Source organism: Hemibagrus wyckioides, linkage group LG07 (assembly GCF_019097595.1).
Source record: "Hemibagrus wyckioides isolate EC202008001 linkage group LG07, SWU_Hwy_1.0, whole genome shotgun sequence".
NCBI classification, from domain to species: Eukaryota; Metazoa; Chordata; class Actinopteri; order Siluriformes; family Bagridae; genus Hemibagrus; species Hemibagrus wyckioides.
The window spans coordinates 23,907,220-23,930,977 of NC_080716.1; the positions used below are offsets into that span (position 1 = coordinate 23,907,220).

Below are 23,758 nucleotides of genomic sequence, written 5' to 3' on the forward strand. Positions count from 1 at the left end.
ATCAATAAAGTTTTTTAATAAGCATAAGGTTAAATTAAAAGCTTTGTCCTTAAAAGCAGAATAAACACTCTACCTACAAAATAAATGAAAATCTATAGCTTTCTTTCAACTGGATGACACTAAGCACTCAGATCATGAATTCTTCTTCTCACGCTTCATAAGAAACAGAGAATGTTCATCAATAACTCAAGCCTGTGATAAAAATCATTAACTTGAATCTGATTCACGCTCAGAAGAATACATCACAGCTCTTCATCGTGATTAGAGACGTATCACTTTCAAATCACATTTCCTAGTCAGTCACTATAGAAATGATCCCTGAAAGTATAGTCTTAACTTTTCACTTCCTCAGACAGTCGATCACTTCAACTAACACACAGATCCTGAAGACGGTAGATGTTTCTCTTCACATAGAGCACTTTGAAAAGAACACCTTGAAGTCATTTAAAATGAAAGCAGAAAATACTTTATCTTTTAACAACAAACAAAACACACAGAGGCACAAAAAACTCATTAAAGGTGAATTTGAACACTGTAAAAATAACTATAAAATGACATTTTGGATTAAAAAAAAACTATAAATATATACGGAAACAGACTAATTTGTAAATACTAATGCATGAATTTACACACGTACATACACAAGTTCCCATTTTATTGTGTGCTCTATAGAAATCAGTCACAGTAATTTAAGCAGAAGTAAAGATTCATAAGAAGATGAGTGTCGAAGATACTTTCAAAACATGGATATTTTTAGCTGCTGTTAAAAGGAAACAAAATTTACACATCACCTCATAAACTCCTGCTGTGTTATTCTCCATATATAAAGCAGAAAACCCGAGAAACACTGCTTCATAAATTTTTTATTTTTTCAACTTAATGATCTCTCTAATCATGTACTCTTCTTCTCATGTTCTATAAAAATCAATGACACAAACACGAGAGACTCATTAACTTAAACCTGAGTCATGTTCAGAAGAGTCCATCACAGCTCTTCATTGGGATTAGGGAGATGTAACACTTTCAAATCACATTTTCTCATCAGTCACTATAGAAATGATCCCTGAAAGTATAGTCTTAACTTTTCACTTCCTCAGACAGTCGATCACTTCAACTAACACACAGATTCAAGCTAATGGTTTCATAGGCTTGAGTCATTGATGAATGTTCTCTGTTTCTTATGAAGCATAAGAGAAAGAGTACATGATCTGAGTGATTAGTATAATCCAGTTAAAAGAAAAACTAAAAGCTTTAGTTGCCTTGTTTATGGTTTGAGCCTAAGTTTATTGATCATGTGCAGTCAGTATACGTGGTTGTTTTGAGTTGGAGGTGGTTTTAGTTTTTATGTAAATTATTTTAGTGTGTTTTTTTTTTTCTGATGTTTTCTTTATTAAATTCAGTTCATTTTATTTGTATAGTGCCTTTTACAATGGATGTTGTCTCAAAGCAGCTTTACAAAGGAAGATAAACAGAGAAAGGAATAAATAAACAAACAAACTGGAAATAAAAATAAATCATTAAATTAAATTATGAAACTATTTTATCCCTAATGAGCAAGCCTGTGGCGACGTTGGCAAGGAAAAACTCCATGGGAAGATATGAGAAAGAAACCTTGAGACGAACCAGGCTCAGAAGGGAACCCATCCTCATTTGGGACACCCTAAACAGTAAATAATGTAACTGTAACTGATTAATGTCCTTTCTACAACAGCAATCAATGGCCCATGAGGAACTATTAGGTCTGTAGTTTCTGAGGTCATTATAGACACTAGTTCCTTGCTGTCACAAGGTGACAGATGTAATGGCAGATCTGTGACGGTGTGAAAATCCCCAAGTGGCTCTGTCCACAGCTGTCTCCTGGGTGGAACACCGAACATAATCGTGGTATGCATAGAGATGTCACCATCTAGATCAGGGGTGTCCAATCTTATCCGCAAAGGGCCGGTGTGGGTGCAGGCTTTCATTCCAACCAAGCAGAAGCTACACCTGATTCCAACTGGCTAATCAACTGATCTTGGCTTTCAGTGGACTCAGGTGTGGCTTCTGCTTGGTTGGAGTAAAAACCAGCACCCACGCCGGCCCTTTGCGGATAAGATTGGACACCCCTGATCTAGATCTACAAACTGATAATGGTCAGTCAAATAAGACCTGAGCCAGGAGAGGGCTGTTCTTTAACACCAACAACATGTTCTAGCCTATCAAGGAGAATAGTGTGGTCAATGGTGTCAAAAGCTGCACTAAGATCAAGTAGCACCAGTATGGAGACACAACCCTGATCAGAAGCCAGTAACAGGTCATTTACCACTTTAACCAGTGCTGTCTCTGTGCTATGATGAGGCCTAAATCCTGACTGATACATTTCATAAATGTTATTTCTATGCAGGTATGAACATAACTGCTGTGCTACTGCCTTTTCTAGGATCTTGGAGATAAAGGGCAGGTTTGATATCGGTCTATAGTTAGACAGCTGACAGGGGTCTGTCGGAACTCAGAGCCCCCTCCGAGTGGACATATCACAGGGTGGAATTTTGTTTGTATCTATTACTCTTAGCTTTCCCAATAACCTCCACAATCTATAAAACTTAGCCGAAATAAAAGAGATCTCGGTCAACAGATGAGAAGAAGCAGGTTTCTTTATTCAGTCATGCAGTCAACAACATGCATATCTGAAGAGAGCAGCTGGTCTCAAAAACCCCAAAAAAGTCCCCTCTACTTATACCCCAGGCGCCCCGGGGCACCTCCTTTTCTCTAATTTAAATATTTCCAGCAATTTCCCATTATATTCAGTGTATGGCTACTTTAGTCCCTCCTTCCTTAGTTTACATACGTTTTCCCAGTTCCCATTATTTTCGCATTTGTCGACGTCAATTTTCCTCCTCACCAGTTCCCCTTATTTTTAGGCTGTCAACCATTTTTATAAAAATTGGCGCTTACTTATAGGCGCCTTCCTCCTGCCTTAGTACACGCTCTCTTTTGCTGACTACATAGTCATACAATATGCACTTCACTCATCTTCACTCATTTCCCATTATTTTTTTCCTAGCTCAGTCAGCCCGCCGCGCTATCTTCCGGAGAAGTCCCAGGGGTGCTCTGCGACGCTATCGCCAGTATCAGCTATCCTGTTTGGCCATTGAACTTACTGGTTTCCTGGAGCACCTATCTGAATCCTCTATTCCTGAGTCTCCTTACCTCGCTCACCATATCGTGAGAGATACCGTCTGTCTTGATCAGAGCACCCAATTTCACCCCACAACCTGTGATCAGTCTACTCAGACCTTCTACTGGCATTGGACACGCACCACCTCTCAAGGCGTCCAGACTGAGGATTTCCCTGTTGAGATTTCCTCTAATGATTCTTCCTCTGACTCTTCTTCATTTCCTAATTCCCCTGACATTCCCCAACTTTCTCCTGAATTTGTGCCTATGCCTTACAGTGTTCATGATATTCCTCAGTCTTCTCCTGACTATTCGCCCCCAACTTCTCCCACTGATTACTCTCCAACTTCTCCTCAGGATCCCGAGATTCCGTCTTCTACAACTGACCCTCCGGTCCCACTGATCCCATTGGATAGGCTGGCTGACTGAGTTGTAACTCCTAATGTTTCAATAAATCTCTCCTCTTTTTCTGTTCCTTCAGTCCCAGTGTGGTTATTACACTAGCATGCTGCCATTAATAATTCTGCATGTTTATTATGAAGACTATGAGGCTATATCTGATTATTATAGCTATTTTTAATCAGAGTTAACTACTTACTACGTAATAAATGGCTAAATTATTCTTAATAGATACACACTACTCTTTAGGCAGAATATTGCCAAGTCAGAGCTTAGAGCATTGAGTACATTAGCACTTAAGCTACTTTTAAGGCTAGGTATATAATTCAAAGCTGGGTATATTATATTTTCTCCGACATCACTCCCCCCTTTGAGACTCTTGAGTCTCACAATCAGCTTGTACATGTCTTAGTTCCACTACTCTGTGTTCTTATCCCCCATAGTATGTACATCATCTTCTTGCGACACTTCACACATGGTATTCATGCACAATGTCCTTTTAGATGAGGCACAATTTCTTCTGACCCAGGCACTTTGCGTGCCGTAGAGGGTACGATGGAGCCCCCGGGAGAGGTTCCCAGCACTTCACCAGGTAGCTCATCACTACACGGTCCAATGTGTCACGTGGACACTATCTATGTCGGGTAGACATCAAAACTGTCAAGTAGACATCAGAAACATCTATGACCATGAAAATTCTAAGTTCCACATTATTAGATTCTTTTCTGTATTTCTAACGCATCAAGTACGCTTTTATATCACTGTTCTAACATCCTCCACCTAGTTAACCCCTATTCTATTGTCCTTTTCCACATTATATTATTCTGTCTAATTTTCTTACTATACCCGATGTATGCAATACATTCTTTTTGTTTTTCTATATAATCCATATAATCCATATACCCCACATCACTCCCCCTATATACTCACTATGCTTCTTCTCAAGGTGAACCAGGAGTGGGCGAAAAACCCTCAAGAGCCATTTATAAGGGAAAATTCCCACTCTGCCCGCAATTTGTCGTTTGCGCGACAGCCTGTTTCGCCAGGATCACCGCACACATACAGACATACATTCATGACATTTTGCACACAGAGAACACACAATTCATCAGGTCCAGTCAGCACTTACGCTGTCACCGATCAGTTCCACCACCAATAATGGTGTTTGTATAACGCCGAAATCCACTTTGGCAAGGGCGCGCGTATGCGCGAGCGTGCCCGCAGCGCATCCCAAATGTCGGTGTGCATTTTCATGCCAGTACCTAGTCCTTTGCAGGCCACCACTTCCGAGTCTTTATCCTTCCATGCATAAAAGAAGTGAGGCATGGGCTTGAGGTTGTCCAAGCGTCTGCGTTGTCCTTTGGAATGCGAGGTCCACAGAAAGTAGCCACAGAAATGCACAGTCACTACTTGCACCATAGTAGACTGGACAACATTACGCGTGATGAGGAATCCATGCGCCCGGAGACTCCCGTACACAGAAGCCAAAGATATGGGACGCCGAAGCAAATATGTGTCCACGATTAGAGACAGGTTGCAGGGAAGTTCACAACGTGTCGAGTACTTCTCGACCAACCACTTATCTTCCTCATAGTAGAAGTCGGCCTGTGTGAGCAGCCGCTCGATGGGACGTGCCGCTTCCATGCTGACGGTCCACTCCGGGTCCGTACAACATGCGTGGAAGACCTTCCACCGTGCCTGTGGATCCCGAGACTCATGCAGGGCTTCTAAGGCCGCCATCATATTACAGCAGGCCACACACTGGAGATTCTGCCATTCCAAATAGCCTTGCCCTCGTGAATCAAGTTTCAGTTGCCCGCACGGAAGAGATGTTCGGTTAGGGCGATGGTATATACATATTCTCCAGCAGGGGACAATCAGCCTCCTGCCTTTGTTTTCCATCTTCTCCATTGTCCTCCGCTGTGCCCATAAAGACGGGGTCGCTCATGTCCTGCATGTAGAGCTGCATATATTGTCCGAAAAGAGAGTGCACAATCTTGTCCAACAGGGCACGTAAACATGGTATTCCACAACAAGCGATGAGAGCAACTACCAATAACACTATTAAAATGGTTGTCCCGATGCGCGTGAGTCCGGCCAACCAATCAGAGGAAAACAGCCAGTCAAGCCAGTCTGGGTCTGAGGAAGCATTATTAGAGACCATTTCGTCCCGAGCCGCCTTCATCTGTGATAGCAGCGTGTCCAGTGGGCCTGCAGGGCCCGTATGCAATGGAATAATGGTACAACAATCAGATCCTATCATGTCACATACTCCCTGATCGGGTCCGCGCATCATGTCTATGGCAAAGCGATTCTGTACAGTCATAAGGGTCGTTGCATGGAGCTGTTCTGATACCAATTTTAATGCCTCAATGGTATGATTAATAAACCGTTGCTGGTTATACCAAATGTAATTAACCCATGCCGTGTTCCGATGTACCTGTACTGCTGGAAGCAAGATGTTCCAAGCTGTAGACGAGCCTCTTCGGAGGGCTAAATGTTCGCTAGGAACTCCAACTGGTATCCCTTCCCAATTTATATAAATATTCGTGTCCGGACCCCATTTTGGGAGTATTGAGGAGTTTGTGACCTGTAAGTACTTTTTTCGATATGAGCCTGGAAGACCAGTACGGGTAAAAATGCTTCTAGCTACTGTATTTGTGAGTTCACGCTTGGGGCGGCGTAAATGTGCAGGTTCAAACATGGATGCGAGGTATGAGTCATTAAGGGCGATTACCGAGAGTCGTCCTTCCAGTACCACTGGGGCACATAGCCCATGCCATAATCTGGGTAGAATTTGTAGGACTTCCGTACCTCCACAATACCAAAAGATGTCTGCAACGGGTAATGTTCCCAGACGCAGGCTTGGGATCTTCAGTTGGACCACCATATCGGGTTCACAGCCGTACTCTGACACATTACAGGTTGGCATTACATTAACTATAGGGTGTGCTGCCTCCATTATTTTATCACACGATGCTTTTGGTAGATCCCCTACATATTCCGTACCTCTAGAACGGACGCACAGTGGAAACATTTCAAGAGGATGAGAACGTACGCGTATACTATCAGTAGCCTGTGTGGCAACGGGATGAAAAGTGCAGGAGGAACTTAATTTACGCATCCAGTCTGCACCGTGAGTTCTGGCTACAGAGCCCAGCAGACATACTGCAGGGCACAAATAGCTTTCATTATATGGGGGATTAGCACATTCTTGGATTCCCCTCGTGGGCATCACAAGCAGGGGGCTATGCAGGCGGTTATGGCACACCATACATGTGCTGTTGGTTACAGTCTTGCGTGCTGCATCATGTAGCCATTGGCGGTACAGGTTCTGTGGAGATTCAGCGCTGTTTGTACTGTTATACTGCGTGATTTTCGTGATGCGAACGTAAGCCATTGCGTCTTGCATGTTCTGGTGAAGTGTTCCTACAGTCAAATCACACAGTGACCCAGTGCTACAGTTTTAGGAATCTTTACCCCAAAGTCAATCCCTGCCTGGCGGATTTCTGTGTAGGGGTGCCCTGTGGGCACAAACACACGAGCCTTGTAGTCTTCTAGCAGGATGGGTCTCTGAAGATTACGTTTAGAGGTAGCGTTCCCAAAGATACTGTAATACCAGAGCGGGTGAATCACTCTGCAGTATGCCTCTTTTGGTTTTCCTGCTATAATTACACTGCTTGTTGGACTGCTTGCATTGTGACGACTATGGGGTGACTTAATACGTACCTCAGCTGTCACTGTATAATTTATCGCCGAATTATTCTCCGCCCATTCAGTAGGATCCACATTTATTGGTGGATCGGGCCCCATGTACTCAAAGGAGTACATGACGAACACCCCTTCATTTTTCGGTATCGCGTTTGCCTTTAAAGCATGTCCTATCAGTCCTACTGCACATTTCAGATGATCCTGAACCGCGGTCTGAGCTTTCTCTTTTGTAAGATCCAGTGTGCGCTGTTGTCCTCGATACACTGTACGGCCTCCAATGGATGCCTCACCATACCCTACGTTTCTTCTGTACCGTGAATTATCCTGTTTTTCAGAGTGCTGTCGTGTCCCGTGGGTCAGTGTGGGGCGTGATTCATTACCTAGTTTTGTCTGAGTTACGTTTATCAGTGTCATATTTACCGACATCGTAGTTGTGTGACCAACTGCCGCGAGCATCCAAACTATCCCCAGGTATACACTAATTAGTACTACCACTATAGCGCAGTGGCGCAGTTTCAGCGTTTGTTCGCGGCCTGCTACCAGGATCTTCATTCTGACTCTTCTGTACTGTCCTGGGCTATATCTGCTAAATTCAGTGTTGTTAAATCTGATGCATCAAATGCTTGGGACGGTTTATGCCCTGATGGACCTGGTCTGGGCTCGCCTGAGAAATCTTCTATCGTTTCAGGCTCCCTTAAGAATTGGTGCACTATAGGTTCGAAGTCGAGAATTGGTGAACTCAGGGGCTCTCCCGTTTGCTTCTTAGCAATTGGACTTGACTCTATGGTCTGGGACTCCGCCTTCTGCTGTGCTTTCTTTCCTTTGCCCCGTGTATTGTATGCTGGTGCTTCTGGATGTTCTACGTCTTCTGGGTCAGTGTCTTCCCCCGAGTGAGCGAGCTGCACCAGTTTTGGGCGCGAGTCTTTCCACTTTGGTCCTTTCCCTGCCGCTCTACAACAATGATTCAAATGATACCAATGTTCTCTTCCTTCAACCTTGACCGCCGTTGGCGTTGCCAATACTACCTTGAATGGTCCCTCTCTCCTTGGTTGGCTCCAATGCTTTCTTTTGAACACTTTGATATACACGTGGTCTCCTGGCTCCACCTGACGAAGCTCCTCCTTCTCTACCCTCACACCATGCGTGGCTTCGCAGACCTGTGAATACAGAGTTCTATGTATTTGGGTTAGGTGTCTTACATAGCTTGACATTTCGCCCTCTAGCTGTTCCAGCGATGGGCCCTTGTAAGGCCCCCGAATGAAGGCTACTGGCATTGGCCGTCCTGTGAGCATTTCATGTGGTGTCAAGTGAGTGTTCCGGTTGGTTTGCGAACGCATTTTCATCAGTGCTAACGGCAATGCTTGTACCCAATTTAGCTTTCTGCTCGCACAGATCTTAGCTATCTTCTCTTTCAGCACTCCATTAGCTCTTTCTACAATCCCCTGAGATTGTGGGTGATACACGCAACCTAGACGGTGTTTCAGGCATAAGGCCTCTGCCATAGCTTTCATTACTTCGTTCACAAAATGCGGACCATTGTCTGAGCTCAGCTGATCTGGGATGCCAAAGCGGGGGATCACTTCCCTGCACAGGAACTTGACCACTGTCTTGGCGTCATTTCTGGCCGTAGCCTGCGCCTCTACCCATCGGCTGAACCGATCTATCACTACCAAAATATACCTCTTTCCTTCCTTTCTTTCTGTAGTTCCCATATCCACAAAGTCTATTACTAAGTGTCTAAATGGTCCCATGGGTTCCGGTATGTGGCTGATGGGTGCCGTGAAATGTTTTCTGACATTGCGTACTGCACAAAGTTCACACGATCGCAGGAATTTGTCCACCATACTCGCTAAGTATGGAGACCACCAGTTCTCTCGAATTGTTTCAATAATTTTCCTGCGATCACAATGATCTATTCCGTGTGCTTCTTTGATCAGCATTGGAAGAAAACTTAGTGGGGCCACAAACACTCCATCACAACTTCTCCATGTCCTAGACTGGGGATCTAATACCGCTCCCCGTTTCTTCCATAATTCTCTCTCCTCTGCTGATGCAGGCTTCTTGGAAAGCCCTGACATCAGCCATTGTGACCTGCATCTGCCCTTCATCATCTGGCTCTCCTGTTTGCATCATTACCATAACACTTGTTTCACCTACTGCTGCCTTTTTAGCTGCCTCGTCAGCTACTGCATTTCCTCTGCTAACCCATTCTCCATCTGACTTATGAGCTCTACATTTTCCGATTGCCAATTCTTTAGGGAGCATCATTGCCCCTAACAGCTCTGAAATCGCCGGCCCATGTACAATGGCTGATCCATCTGCCCTCTGGAAACCTCTTTGTGCCCAGATTGGTCCAAACACGTGGCACACTCCATAAGCATAGGCCGAATCAGTGTATATTGTACATGTTTTGCCTGCCCCCAGTTTGCAGGCTGCTGTTAGTGCTTTTATTTCTGCCAATTGGGCAGAGCAGGGTTGTGGCACTGCCACAGTCACTGCTGTGTTAAATACTCCTTCTTGGTTATCATATTGGACTACTGAATAGCCAGCTTTGTTTCCCTCATTACTACGATAGCATGATCCATCCACAAAGAGGATACATTGAGCACCAGGCAGTGGTTGTGCTTCTAAGTCTGATCTAGCTTTTAGGTATTTTTCTGTCACTTCAGCGCACTCATGTGGGGCTCCGTCTTCTGGGAGCCCCAGCCTATCTGCAAGGTTTATTGTGCGGCATTTCTCAATTGTTAGTTCAGGAGCTGACAGAATGACATCATACCCTGTTTTTCGAGCATTGGTTATCACAAATTTTTGACTAGTCAGCAGTGCATGCAAGGCATGGGATGTGTACAGGGTCACTGGATGCCCCATTGTGATTGATGATGCCTTTTGATAGGCAAATGCCGCAGCTGCTAATCCTCGATAGCATGGTGGCATGCCCTTCTCCACACTATCGAGTGCCGTGCTAAAGTACGCTACTGGTCTTTTCCCCATGCCTTCTTGTTCCTGTGCTAACACTGCTGAGGCAAACCCTTTTCTTTCAGACACATACAAATAGAATGGTTTACCGTAGTCTGGACATGCCAATGCAGGTGCAGATGACAATGCAGTCTTTAGCATATCAAATGCTGCTTTTGCTTCCTCTGTCCATGTTAGCGTGGCACTAGACTTTGTTTGGTCTGCTGCTTTCACAATATCCCTAAGTGGTTGCGTTTTCATTGCGAAATCACAAATCCACGGTCTGCTAAAACCCGCCAATCCCAAGAAGGATAGCATCTGCTGGACAGTTTGAGGTCTGGGAGCTTTTCGGATTGCTTCTACATGTTCTGGTGAGATTTTTCGTGTGGTGCCTTCGAGCACTCTCCCTAAGTATTCTACCTTTTGCTGGCAAAATTGCAACTTTTCTTTACTTACTTTATGCCCGTTTAGGGCCAGAGTTTTTAAGACTTGCACTGAATCTTGTACGCATTGCTCTTTGGCTTGACTGCAAATCAGCAGATCATCCACATATTGCAATATTGTGCTGGACACATCCAAATTAGTCAAATCTCGGGCTAGAACTTGGTTAAAAACTGATGGGCTTTCACAATAGCCTTGTGGCAGTCTGGTGTATGTATACTGTTGTCCCCCATAGGTAAAAGCAAACAGGAACTGTGAATCTGGATGTAATGGAACACTAAAGAATGCTGAGCACAGATCAATTACTGTGTACCATTTTGTTCCTTCTGGAATGTTAGACAAAAGGGTGTGTGGATCTGGAACTACAGGATTTTCCGCTATCACCACCCGATTTACTGGTCGTAGGTCATGGACTAGTCTCCATTTGTCTGAGTTTGGTTTTCTGACCGGAAAGATGGGGGTGTTGCACTGACTTTTTGTTAGGACCAAAACTCCTGCTTGCGTCAGACCCTCAATCGTTGGTTTTATCCCTACTATTGCTTCTTTTGACAAGGGATACTGGTTCTGATATGGCAATCGTGCTCCTGGTTTAAGCTGTATCTTAACTAAACCTGCCGACTTTACCAGTCCGACATCTGTTTGATGTTTGGTCCATAGCTGGTCAGGTATTTGTGCTAGTGCTTCCTCCCTTTCTTTCTCTGTGATCTCCTGCTCTTTAGCCCATTGGGGCAATTGTTTCATCTTGTTCTTCTCTATCCTCAAATTCTCTGCTCTGCTTATTAGTACAGTCTGTGGCCTTACCTCATCTATTGCTATCTGCTCTATTTTAAGGAACTTTCTATCTGAGGACACACTGACTCCCTGTCCTATCTGTTTCCACTGCATCCTCTGACTTGCCTCCCTCACCATTGATCCTAATTCTTTTGATTCAAAACCTTGCCCAACCAGCAGGGAGACATGAGGAGCAGCATCAGGAACCTGGTACCACTGCTCGAGTTGTGACGGCAGTTGAACTGATGCAGCTACCCCTTGTGGTCCTACAATTACATTTATAGTCTTCAGAGTGTATTGTGTTTTTTCAATTCGTTCGTCCCACATGGCCTCGTATTCTTCATTTTGTCCTTCTTCATCATACATCATTGTGCAGTGCCATGGTTCTCTGCTTTCTTGACAGTCTGGTCTCATTTTGATCAGCCAGGACTTCCACTGTGTGTACAGATCCCTTATTCCATTGTACATGTCATTTATTTCCAACCAATATACCTTGTCCATTGTACTTAGTTCAAGTTTCGTCTCCATCATGACATACTGCTGAACTAAATGCTCTGGGAGTTCTACCCATACTCCTCTTTCTCCGCAATGTATCTTAGCTCCTAACTTACAGAGCACATCTCTTCCAAGTAGATTTGCTGGAGTTTCTGGGGAGAACAGTAATGGTGCCTGCACTGTCACTCCTTGTATGTTCAGCTCTTGAGGCTCAGTAAAGCGTAAAGTCTGTGTTTTCCCTGAGAAGCCTACTGTTTTCACTGCTTTACTGGAGAGGGGGAGCTTTGAGCCTTCTTTGCCTAGGCTTGTAAATGTTGCACCTGTGTCAATTAAAAATGATGAACGAATTTGTCTACCCACTATCACTGAGACAGTGGGTTCTTGAGCGGGGTGCAGAGAGGTGGTGTACTGCACCAGCTCCCCCTCTAGCTTCTCTGGGCCTCCTCACATACTTCCCGGGGGTGGCCCCATGGGGCCTATTCCCGAGTTCATTCCTTGGGGCTGTTGATTAGGCCCCATCCAGGGTCCCCTCCAATTTCCTGGACCTTGCCATCCTTGATTTTGCTGTGCACCTCCCCTCGGAGGCGCCATTTCCTGCTGATAGGCATATGGGCAGTCTCGTTTCAGGTGACTGGGCTCTTGACATACCCAACATCCTCTTCCTCCTTGGTTCATTGGAGTTCTTCCTCTCAAAGGTTGCTGAAATGCTCCTCCTCCTCGACCACGTCCCCGTCCCTGAGCCCATCCTCGATTCTGGGGTGGGTATTGTTGAACTTGGGGGTACATTACCAGCGGTGGAGGTGCATAGTAAGCAGGCTGCAGTTGTTGCGAGGGAATCACTGGCGTAGTTTGCACCATGGCTGCTGGCTGTGGCACTGAAGGTGCAGGCTGAGCCGCTAGGGGTGCTGGTGGCTGTGCCACCAGCACCGCTGCCTGCTTTGCTACATTTTTCTTCTCCTTTTTCTTTTCCATGTTTTCCTGTTTGTTGCGGGCTAACTCACTCAGTTGAGCCTTGTGGAGCTGCATCACCAGGCTTTCAGCTGCTTTCCTTGCTTCTCTTTCTCTCCGCCTGTGCAGCTCCAGATAATGTATTACATTAGCCTCGAAGGTGGGCCACGCCATTGCAGCCAGTCCCACTACTGTGTCCAGTTGGTCCTGGACTTCCACTGTAAGAGCCTTCTTTACCATCATACGAAACAGGGTTTGGCTTGCTGCTGTTTCATCCCATGCTCCTCCCATCTCTTCTCTCCATGCCTTCTGTAGTTTTAATACAAATTCCGCTACACTCTCATTCTCTTCCAATTTGATCTTTTCCACTCTTCCTGGATCAGCCCGTGTTGGGTATGCACTCCGCAGGGCCTTCCAGATTTGGTTACGGTGAGTCCCAAATGGGCTTGGATCATATTTCTGCCCCTCTGCTTCTCTTCTTAGGTCCACATTGTGAAAAATTTCAATCATCTTGGCCTTCCCCAGTGACTGAGACAATATTGCTTTGACATCTCCCAGTGCCAGCACCTGTCCCATTGTCTGCTCTTCAAACCGTGTGATCCATTTTTGAGCTCCTTCACAAACACTTGGCAGTCTGCCAATTAATCCCGTCAGGTCCATGAATGACCATGGGACATAAGCCACATCGTTTCCTTTTATTATTACTGGCATCTGGGATGCCTCCACCTGCTGCTCTTCCTTGTTTTCTGGGGGTCCTTCCCCTGCTCCTTGTTTCCGTGCAGACCTTAATTCCATAGTCAAAGGGAGTATTGCTTTCCTTGTCCTTCCTTTTTCTTCTCCTCTCACCTGGTCTTGCAGTTCTCTCAACGTCTGCCTGGCTTCCTCCACCTTTTGTTCCAGATTACAGCGTGCTTCTTTTTATTTCTTTCTTGAGGGGGGCCAGTTCGCTTTCATTTTTCTTCATTTTTATCTGACTTATCGCAGACAACTCCCCTTGTGAGTGCTCTAATCCATGCACCTTCTGCATTATTTGGCCACGCAGGACTTTATCCTTTGACGCATCTATTTCCATCTTTTCCAGTTTCTTCCTTGTATCTTCCAGTTCTTCTTCTATGTGTGCTTGTGTCTGCCCCCTCAGCTCTTCCATTGTTAAGCGACTGTCTTTCATTCTTTCTTCCATTCTCTCCATCCGTTCACTTATTTCACGGAATCCGCCATCTCTTTTCCCTTTTGTTGTTGGGGTTAGTTTCACTTTCCCTGTTATGTGATACTCTTCTTCTTCCATTTCCGTTTCGATTACTTCCTCCTCTCTGTACTCGCCCTGCTTTCCTTTTTGAGGTGTGGGGTAGAACCCCTCCTTCTGCATGATTTCCACTTCATCACCTCCTTCCTCTGGGGCAGTAGCACTTGTTGTTTCATCATCATTTTCCCATTCACCCGGGTTGTCCCTCTGTAGAGACTTCGCTCTCTTCGCTATTCGCTCTCGATGGCGGGCCTCTTGTCCAGGTATCTCTGGAGTGCGGGCGTGCTTGTCTTGTCTTCCAATCCTAACCACTCCATTTTTCCTTTGTATTTTCCCTTTTCTAGATTCATCTGATACTCTCTCCACATGTCCGCTCCTGTCCCCGTTCTTCTATATGACGCTGGATCCCACGCCAGACTTTCCTTACTTCCTTCCAGACGTCCGTCCTTTTCGGATCCCTCTGGCCTAAAATGGGTCTGCTCCTGCTCTCGTTTCGAGAACTGCATGGCTGCTGCATTCTCTCTTCCTCTTTCATCTTCATTCTGTGTATATATTACTTTGCCTTCAAACTGTCCTTCCATTATCTCCAGTCTCACTGTCTGTGGTTGTCCTTCTTTTAATAGGACGGGATAGATTCCTGCTGTTCGTGCTGGGGGCACTTCTCTGTATGGGGGTGGCTTCTCCTGCTCCACAAGCTCCTCTGCTGGTGGGGCTGTAGCCCTTTCTCTCTTTTCATTTATAAGTGCTCTCTGCCGTTCCCCTTCCACCTGGAACCAATCCACAATTTCCTTCTTTCTGTCAGTCTTGTCCCTACTTTCTTTTTTTTATTTCTCCCCAGCACTCTAGTCTTTCCTTCATCTTTTCACACCTTTCATTATTAAATGTGCCTTCTAGTGGCCACTACAACTCCCCACGTGTCCGGTCACTCCATTTTTTCATATACTTTTTAATTTCTTTCTCTGCTTCCCTGTGCCTTAGTATAATCACCCCTACGGGTGTGGTTGGTGTCTCCTCTCTACTCATGACACACCCTTGTCTGGCCCTATGGGCTTCACTTCTATGACCCAAGTTACTATTTAGAGGTGTCCAGGTCACCCTCGCATAGATTTTTCTTACAGTCACACTTGCCCTTACTGGGTTTTTCCTGGATTGTTCTTCAAATATATTTATTTTATCAATCAAAAGTGCTGTTCCCAGACCTCTCTCCCACAGTACTATCCTGGGTTCAATTGTAATAATGACCTTTAGCCCCGAACAATAATTGCTCTGTATTGGTCTAGCTCCAAACACTTCTACCACGGGCTCTTCTTCCTCCCCGTATGGATCATTAATGAAATCATACACTGAAATCACTACCTCGGCCTCTCGGGGTTCAGGAGCTGCCAGTAACGCACGCAATATTGGGCCCAAAACACGAGGTCTCCAGAGTTTCTTAAGTTGTTCTACCCAATTTATTTCAGGAAACTGGTGACGCAATGCGGTCAACCTATCAAACGCCGTCAATGCCCACAGTTTATCACAAATCTGCTGTTCTGTCTGTCTCCTTTCAACCCCGTCTCTGTCTTTATAAGTTCTTTCGTCCCAAAAATGTGTTCTCAGTCCCTTTGTTTCTATTGCCAAATCTGCCATACACCGCGCTCACTGCTATTCTCTCTACCCTTTTTACTTTCAACTTTTTTTTTTCTCAACTCAACTCTCCTTCTGTGTAAGGGCTTTCCCCTGTGTCTATGTGTGTGTGTGTGTGTGTGTGTCTATATTTGTGCTGCTTCTGTGAGTGTGTGTCTGCTGGGTTACTTACCCCTCCTCTCTTTCCTTTTTACAGCTTCTGCTTACAATAGTATTTATACTAGCAGATCTATATAACAGTACCGTTAATCACCTATCCCTCCATGCCACTACTCCAACTCACGCTTCTATTTTTCCTAACACAATTCCTAAACACACACACCTGCTGCCAGCAGCAATCCTTCCTTTCTTAACAACACATTCTCAACAATGGCACATCACCTCATTTCACACTAACATATCACATTAACACTTTAACACATTTTCCTCAGGTCCAACCCTGCGTTCCTGAAAACTAACTATACTGTTCTCCGCAGTGGCTCACCGACATCCCTACCATGCAGACCTGTTTTCCATATACAACAGCGGTATCTAGGGACAAATATTCCACCTGCGCAGGAATTTTCTCATACTCCACCTGCCTCAACCGGCAGGAATTTTTCCTTCACTTGTGCCACCTGCTTTAGCCCACAGGAATTTTCTTGCACACACTTATTCACTTATAAAACCTTAACACTTCATAAGCCCAAAAAACAAAAACACCTCTCCGCTCGTTCTCATCTGTCTTCACCACCCTCTAATTCTTGGCGTGAGGCCAACTGCCTTCACCCTTCCCAGGGCCACTCTACTCAGGCTACAGATATAGATTTAACACAGACTTTGAATATAACAGGTGTCTGCTTACCTTTCTGTTTTGATGCCGGCAATCTGCAGCCCGTAGTAGTTGCGGTCCTAGCTCAGGTTTTCGGACTCACGTCAGCCTTCCCACGCAAGTCTCCCGGGTTTCGGCACCAATAAATATGTCGGAACTCAGAGCCCCCTCCGAGTGGACATATCACAGGGTGGAATTTTGTTTGTATCTATTACTCTTAGCTTTCCCAATAACCTCCACAATCTATAAAACTTAGCCGAAATAAAAGAGATCTCGGTCAACAGATGAGAAGAAGCAGGTTTATTTATTCAGTCATGCAGTCAACAACATGCATATCTGAAGAGAGCAGCTGGTCTCAAAAACCCCGAAAAAGTCCCCTCTACTTATACCCCAGGCGCCCCGGGGCGCCTCCTTTTCTCTAATTTAAATATTTCCAGCAATTTCCCATTATATTCAGTGTATGGCTACTTTAGTCCCTCCTTCCTTAGTTTACATACGTTTTCCCAGTTCCCATTATTTTCGCATTTGTCCCGATACCGCCCCTAAATTGATACCATCCTCCCCTCGATGACGTCAATTTTCCTCCTCACCAGTTCCCCTTATTTTTAGGCTAAGTCAACCATTTTTATAAAAATTGGCGCTTACTTATAGGCGCCACTTCCTTATTGACTTCATTTGACCATCACCTCTTAAAGGTGCTTCCTCGGCTCATCCTGACCTCGCGCGTTGCCCTCCACAACAATGTGTAAGTACCTTGCTCTCTTCCTCTATGTCATGATGACTTTTCTCTCTACCTACTTGATCTAAGTTTTGTTTTACTAATTTTAAACTAAGCTGTGCCATTAAGCTGCCTCATATCCTTTTCTCTTTTCATCACTGTTGGTTGCTAGTATTCCAATGCTATTGTGCCTATCACTGTCATGTCACAGTGACCTGGCCTACTTCCCACACTGTGTTCCTCCTGCCTTAGTACACGCTCTCTTTTGCTGACTACATAGTCATACAATATGCACTTCACAGATCTTCACTCATTTCCCATTATTTTTTTCCTAGCTCAGTCAGCCCGCCGCGCTATCTTCCGGAGAAGTCCCAGGGGTGCTCTGCGACGCTATCGCCAGTATCAGCTATCCTGTTTGGCCATTGAACTTACTGGTTTCCTGGAGCACCTATCTGAATCCTCTATTCCTGAGTCTCCTTACCTCGCTCACCATATCGTGAGAGATACCGTCTGTCTTGATCAGAGCACCCAATTTCACCCCACAACCTGTGATCAGTCTACTCAGACCTTCTACTGGCATTGGACACGCACCACCTCTCAAGGCGTCCAGACTGAGGATTTCCCTGTTGAGATTTCCTCTAATGATTCTTCCTCTGACTCTTCTTCATTTCCTAATTCCCCTGACATTCCCCAACTTTCTCCTGAATTTGTGCCTATGCCTTACAGTGTTCATGATATTCCTCAGTCTTCTCCTGACTATTCGCCCCCAACTTCTCCCACTGATTACTCTCCAACTTCTCCTCAGGATCCCGAGATTCCGTCTTCTACAACTGACCCTCCGGTCCCACTGATCCCATTGGATAGGCTGGCTGACTGAATTGTAACTCCTAATGTTTCAATAAATCTCTCCTCTTTTTCTGTTCCTTCAGTCCCAGTGTGGTTATTACACTAGCATGCTGCCATTAATAATTCTGCATGTTTATTATGAAGACTATGAGGCTATATCTGATTATTATAGCTATTTTTAATCAGAGTTAACTACTTACTACGTAATAAATGGCTAAATTATTCTTAATAGATACACACTACTCTTTAGGCAGAATATTGCCAAGTCAGAGCTTAGAGCATTGAGTACATTAGCACTTAAGCTACTTTTAAGGCTAGGTATATAATTCAAAGCTGGGTATATTATATTTTCTCCGACAGGTCAAGGTCAAGTTTTTTAATCAGTGGTTTGATAATTGCTAGCTTAAAAGATTTAGGCACATAGCCAGTGCTTAGGGAAGAATTAATGATTTTTAGAATGATTAATTCTTCCCTTGATTAATGATTAATTAATGGTAATATCTGTTTAAGGAAAGACGTGGGTAAAGGATCTAGTATGCAGGTTGAAAGTTTTGAAGAGGAAATTAGTGAAATTAGATCAGGCTCTTGAAGTGGAGTAAAGCATTCGAAGCTCTGATGAGAAATATTTATATGAGTTATCTATCAAATAATTTGGTTTTAATTTAATATCCTGGATATTTTACCTGATAGTGTCAATTTTTTTATTGAAAAAGTTCATGAAGTCATTGCTGCTGCATATAGATGGTGTGTGCTTTTCTACAGTGGTTTTCCTGAAGACGGTAGATGTTTCTCTTCACATAGAGCACTTTGAAAAGAACACCTTGAAGTCATTTAAAATGAAAGTGAAATTCTTTATTTTAGTGTTGACATTTTCTCTATTATATGTAGTATGTTAGTTGAGGTGCTTGGCTGCCTGAGGAAATGGAGACCGTATTTTCAGGGATCATTTCTATAGAAACTGGTGAGAAAATGTGATTTGAAAGTGTTACATCTCCCTAATCCCAATGAAGAGCTGTGATGTACTCTTCTGAACATGACTCAGGTTTAAGTTAATGAGATAACTTAAATAATTAGAGAGATCATTAAGTTGAAAAAATAAAAAATAAAAGAAGCAGTTTTTCTCATTTTTCTGCTTTATATTATATAATTTGGAGAATAATACAGCAGGAGTTTATCAGGTGATGTGTAAATTTTGTTACTTTCTAACAGCAGCTACAAATATCTGTGTTTTGAAAGTGTTTGAACTTTGATACTCATTATCTTATGAATATTTCTGCCTAAATTATTTTAATTTGTATTTACAAATTAGTCTGTTTCTGTATAAATCTATGGTGTATATTTTTTAAAAACCTCAAACATGTAATTTTTATAGCTTACATATTTAAAAGATAAGATAATTTCTGCTTTCATTTATGATTCTTTTAAGCTTGTTTTTTTTAATACTTTTTTAGGATATTTTTTTTACTTTGAGTCACATCATCCATAGCCATACTCAATCAATAAAGTTTTTTAATAAGCATAAGGTTAAATTAAAAGCTTTGTTCCTTAAAAGGAGAATAAACTCTCTACATATAAAATAAATGAAAATCTATAGCTTTCTTTCAACTGGATGACACTAATCACTCAGATCATGTACTCTTCTTCTCATGCTTCATAAGAAACAGAGAATGTTCATCAATGACTCAAGCCTGTGATAAAAATCATTAACTTGAATCTGATTCACACTCAGAAGAATACATCACAGTTCTTCATCGTGATTAGGAAGCCGTATCACTTTCAAATCACGTTTCCTAGTCAATCACTATAGAAATGATCCCTGAAAGTATAGTCTTAACTTTACACTTCCTCAGACAGTCGATCACTTCAACTAACACACAGATCCTGAAGACGGTAGATGTTTCTCTTCACATAGAGAACTTTGAAAAGAACACCTTGAAGTCATTTAAAATGAAAGCAGAAAATACTTTATTTTTTAACAAAAAACGAAATAAAAAATTACACAGAGGCGCAGAGAAATTCATAAGATAAGGAACATCGTATCAAAAGTGAATTTAAACACTCTGAAAATATAACTTCTACTCTAAGTATGTGAACTATAAAATTACATATTTGACTTCTTTTTTTTTTTTACAAAAAATCTTTTCTATAGTACCTGATGAGAAAATGTGATTTGAAAGTGTTACATCTCCCTAATCCCAATGAAGAGCTGTGATGGACTCTTCTGAACATGACTCAGGTTTAAGTTAATGAGTCTCTCGTGTTGTGTCATTGATTTTTATAGAACATGAGAGGAAGAGTACATGATTTAAGTGATTATTAAGTTTTTCTACATTATATTATATCATTTGGAGAATAATACAGCAGGAGTTTATCAGTTGTTGTGTAAATTTTGTTAATTTTTAACAGCAGCTACAAATATATGTTTTTAGAAAGTGTTTTATCTCAGTAACTTTGAAACTCATCATCTTATGAATCTTTATACCTGTCAGCCGGGGTTTGATTGTGCTTCTGACACAACAGCAGAAAAACATGAAAAACATCACCAGACAAAACTCAAATATACAATTCTTTATTACAATCAAAGGGATACAGGAAAGAATAAAAACAAGAACCAGAGTCCATACTCAGTAGCAGTCCAGAGTTAACACAGTCTCAGCTGGGCATCAGAAATCACAGCCACCGTCCTTTTACCCTCAATTCCCCAATAAAGACCATGGGAATGGTGATGCTGGAAAATAAGAAAACACTGCCAGCATCCAGCGTAATAGTCTCACAGCACTTAATATCCACACAGTTCAGTCTACGCAATAGCACTAGTCTACGACTAAAAAGTGAAACTCTAAAATCCTTTATTTAATAAAATCATCCAATCTGATTGTGGATGCACTTTCTTTCCGAGGGTGATTAACAGGAATGTTAACAATTCCACCGCTAAAATCGGAACCAATTGTATTCACAGCGTGACCGGATAGCAACCCCACTATTCAGTCTGGTGTAGTCACACGCAGAAGAATCACGTCAGTGTTCGCTCTCATCCCGCAGCAATCGCAGTAGACTCCCACAAACATCCATCCACCCATCACGCGTGTTGCTCGCCCACAGGGCTCCACAAACCGATGACCCTTCCGGCATTACTCACAACGTTACACCTTCACACAGCCATAGGCCACCACGCTGCATACAGAGCACTCCTTACTGGAAACGCTGGTGCAGAATCTCTTTTTCTTCTCCGCGCCTCTCGTTGAGCCAGTTCCAATTTCGCGCGCACGGTGCTGCCACTTCACACCGTGCTGCCACCCACATAATACTGCTCTTCACACCATGCTGCCACTACCCACATAATGCTGCCACTTCACACCATGCTGCCACCCACGTAATGCTGCCACTTCACATCGTGCTGCCACCCACATAATGCTGCCACTTCACATGGTGCTGCTCTTCACATCGTGCTGCCACTTCACATGGTGCTGCTCTTCACATCGTGCTGCCACCCACATAATGCTGCCACTTCACATGGTGCTGCTCTTCACACCGTGCTGCCACTACCCACATAATGCTGCCAATTCACACCGTGCTGCTCTTCACACCGTGCTGCCACTACCCACATAATGCTGCCACTTCACACCGTGCTGCCACCCACATAATACTGCTCTTCACACCATGCTGCCACTTCACACCGTGCTGCCACTACCCACATAATGCTGCCACTTCACACCATGCTGCCACCCACATAATGCTGCCACTTCACATCGTGCTGCCACCCACATAATGCTGCCACTTCACATGGTGCTGCTCTTCACATCGTGCTGCCACTTCACATGGTGCTGCTCTTCACATCGTGCTGCCACCCACATAATGCTGCCACTTCACATGGTGCTGCTCTTCACATCTTGCTGCCACCCACATAATGCTGCCACTTCACATCGTGCTGCCACTTCACATTGTGCTGCTCTTCACACCGTGCTGCCACTACCCACATAATGCTGCCACTTCACATTGTGCTGCTCTTCACACCGTGCTGCCACTACCCACATAATGCTGCCACTTCACATCGTGCTGCTCTTCACACCGTGCTGCCACTACCCACATAATGCTGCCACTTCACACCGTGCTGCTCTTCACACCGTGCTGCCACTACCCACATAATGCTGCCACTTCTCACCGTGCTGCCACTACCCACATAATGCTGCCACTTCACACCGTGCTGCCACTACCCACATAATGCTGCCCCTTCACATGGTGCTGCTCTTCACACCTGTCCCCAATCACAGCTGGTCTTTTAAAGAAACAAGCGCTAACCTCGGCTACTCTGACCACATCTCTGTTATGTTGATTCCAGCATACAGACCACTAGTCAGACGCTCTAAACCGGTTCTGAAACAGGTTAAGACCTGGCCAGCAGGAGCCATCTCTGCTCTTCAGGACTGTTTTGAGTGCACTGACTGGGACATGTTTAGGGAGGCTGCAACTCTATTGACTTGGAGGAGTACACGGCATCAGTGTCGTGCATCGATGATGTGACCGTCTCCAAGTCCATCACCATACACTCCAACCAGAAGCCATGGATGACTACAAAGGTGTGTATGCTGCTAAGATCCAGAGACTCTGCCTTCAGAGCTGGAGACAAGGACACCCTAAAAACAGCACAGGCTAAACTGTCTCAAGCCATTAGAGAGGCAAAGCGTGCACACTCCCAGAGAATTCACAGCCACTTCCAGAGCAGCGGCGACACTCGGCGCATGTGGTAAGGCAGCCAGTCCATCACCAACTACAAGCCAGCTCCACCTGCTTGTGACAGTGATGCCTCCCTTCCAGATGCGCTGAACAGCTTCTACACTCAGTTTGAGGCAAATAACACCATGACAATGAGGAAGACCATCCCTTCTTCAGAGGACAAGGTGCTCCGTCTCACCACAGCTGACATGAGGAAAACTCTATGCAGAATTAACCCACGGAAAGCTGCTGGACCAGACAACATTCCTGGCAGAGTGCTCAGGGAGTGTGCAGAACAGCTAGCAGACATCTTCACAGACATCTCCCTGAGCAGTGCCATCGTCCAAATGTGCCTAAAGTCAACCACCATCATCCCCGTGCTGAAGAAGTCTCCAGGGTCCTGTCTCAATGACTACCGTCCCGTTGCACTCACACCCATCATCATGAAGTGCTTAGAGAGGCTCGGCATGAGGCATATTAAGAACCTGCTGCCACCTTCACTTGACCCTATGCAGTTTGCGTATCGTCCAAATCTCTCCATGGACGATGCCATCAGCACAATCCTCCATCTGGCCCTCACACACCCCGACAATAAAGACACTTACCTACAAATGCTGTCTATTGACTTCAGTTCAGCATTCAATACGATCATCTCTCAGCACCTGATCAAGAAACTGAGTCTGCTGGGCATCAACACTTCCCTCTGCAATTGGATCCTGGATTTCCTGACTGAGAGACCTGTCAGTCCGGATCGGGAACAGCATCTCCAGCACCACCACTCTGAACCTTCTTAGGACTGTGTGCTCAGTCCACTGCTGTTCACTCTGCTGACTCATGACTGTGCTGCAACGCACAGCTCCAACCATATCATCAAGTTCGCCGATGACACAACCGTGGGGGGTCTCATCAGCAAGAACGATGAGTC

The 23,758-nt window shown here is 44.3% G+C and overlaps 1 protein-coding gene, 2 non-coding genes and 2 pseudogenes across 3 annotated transcripts; 2 read left to right on the forward strand and 3 right to left on the reverse strand.

Moving 5' to 3' along the window:
* Window positions 1–122: 122 nt before the first annotated feature.
* On the reverse strand, window positions 123–334 carry LOC131356883 (small nucleolar RNA U3). The gene has a single exon (XR_009205128.1). It is a non-coding gene; the product is annotated as a small nucleolar RNA U3 (small nucleolar RNA).
* A 548-nt stretch (window positions 335–882) lies between these two features.
* On the reverse strand, window positions 883–1,079 carry LOC131356947 (small nucleolar RNA U3; annotated as a pseudogene).
* A 15,618-nt stretch (window positions 1,080–16,697) lies between these two features.
* LOC131356269 (uncharacterized) lies at window positions 16,698–21,532 on the forward strand. The gene is made up of 3 exons (XM_058395178.1): window positions 16,698–17,301; window positions 17,610–18,142; window positions 21,371–21,532. The coding sequence occupies exons 1-3, from the start codon at window positions 17,298–17,300 to the stop codon at window positions 21,530–21,532; spliced, it is 699 nt and encodes a 232-aa protein (XP_058251161.1). The 5' UTR covers window positions 16,698–17,297.
* On the reverse strand, window positions 19,739–19,952 carry LOC131357029 (small nucleolar RNA U3). The gene has a single exon (XR_009205220.1). It is a non-coding gene; the product is annotated as a small nucleolar RNA U3 (small nucleolar RNA).
* LOC131356980 (small nucleolar RNA U3) lies at window positions 20,242–20,434 on the forward strand (annotated as a pseudogene).
* Window positions 21,533–23,758: the final 2,226 nt, after the last annotated feature.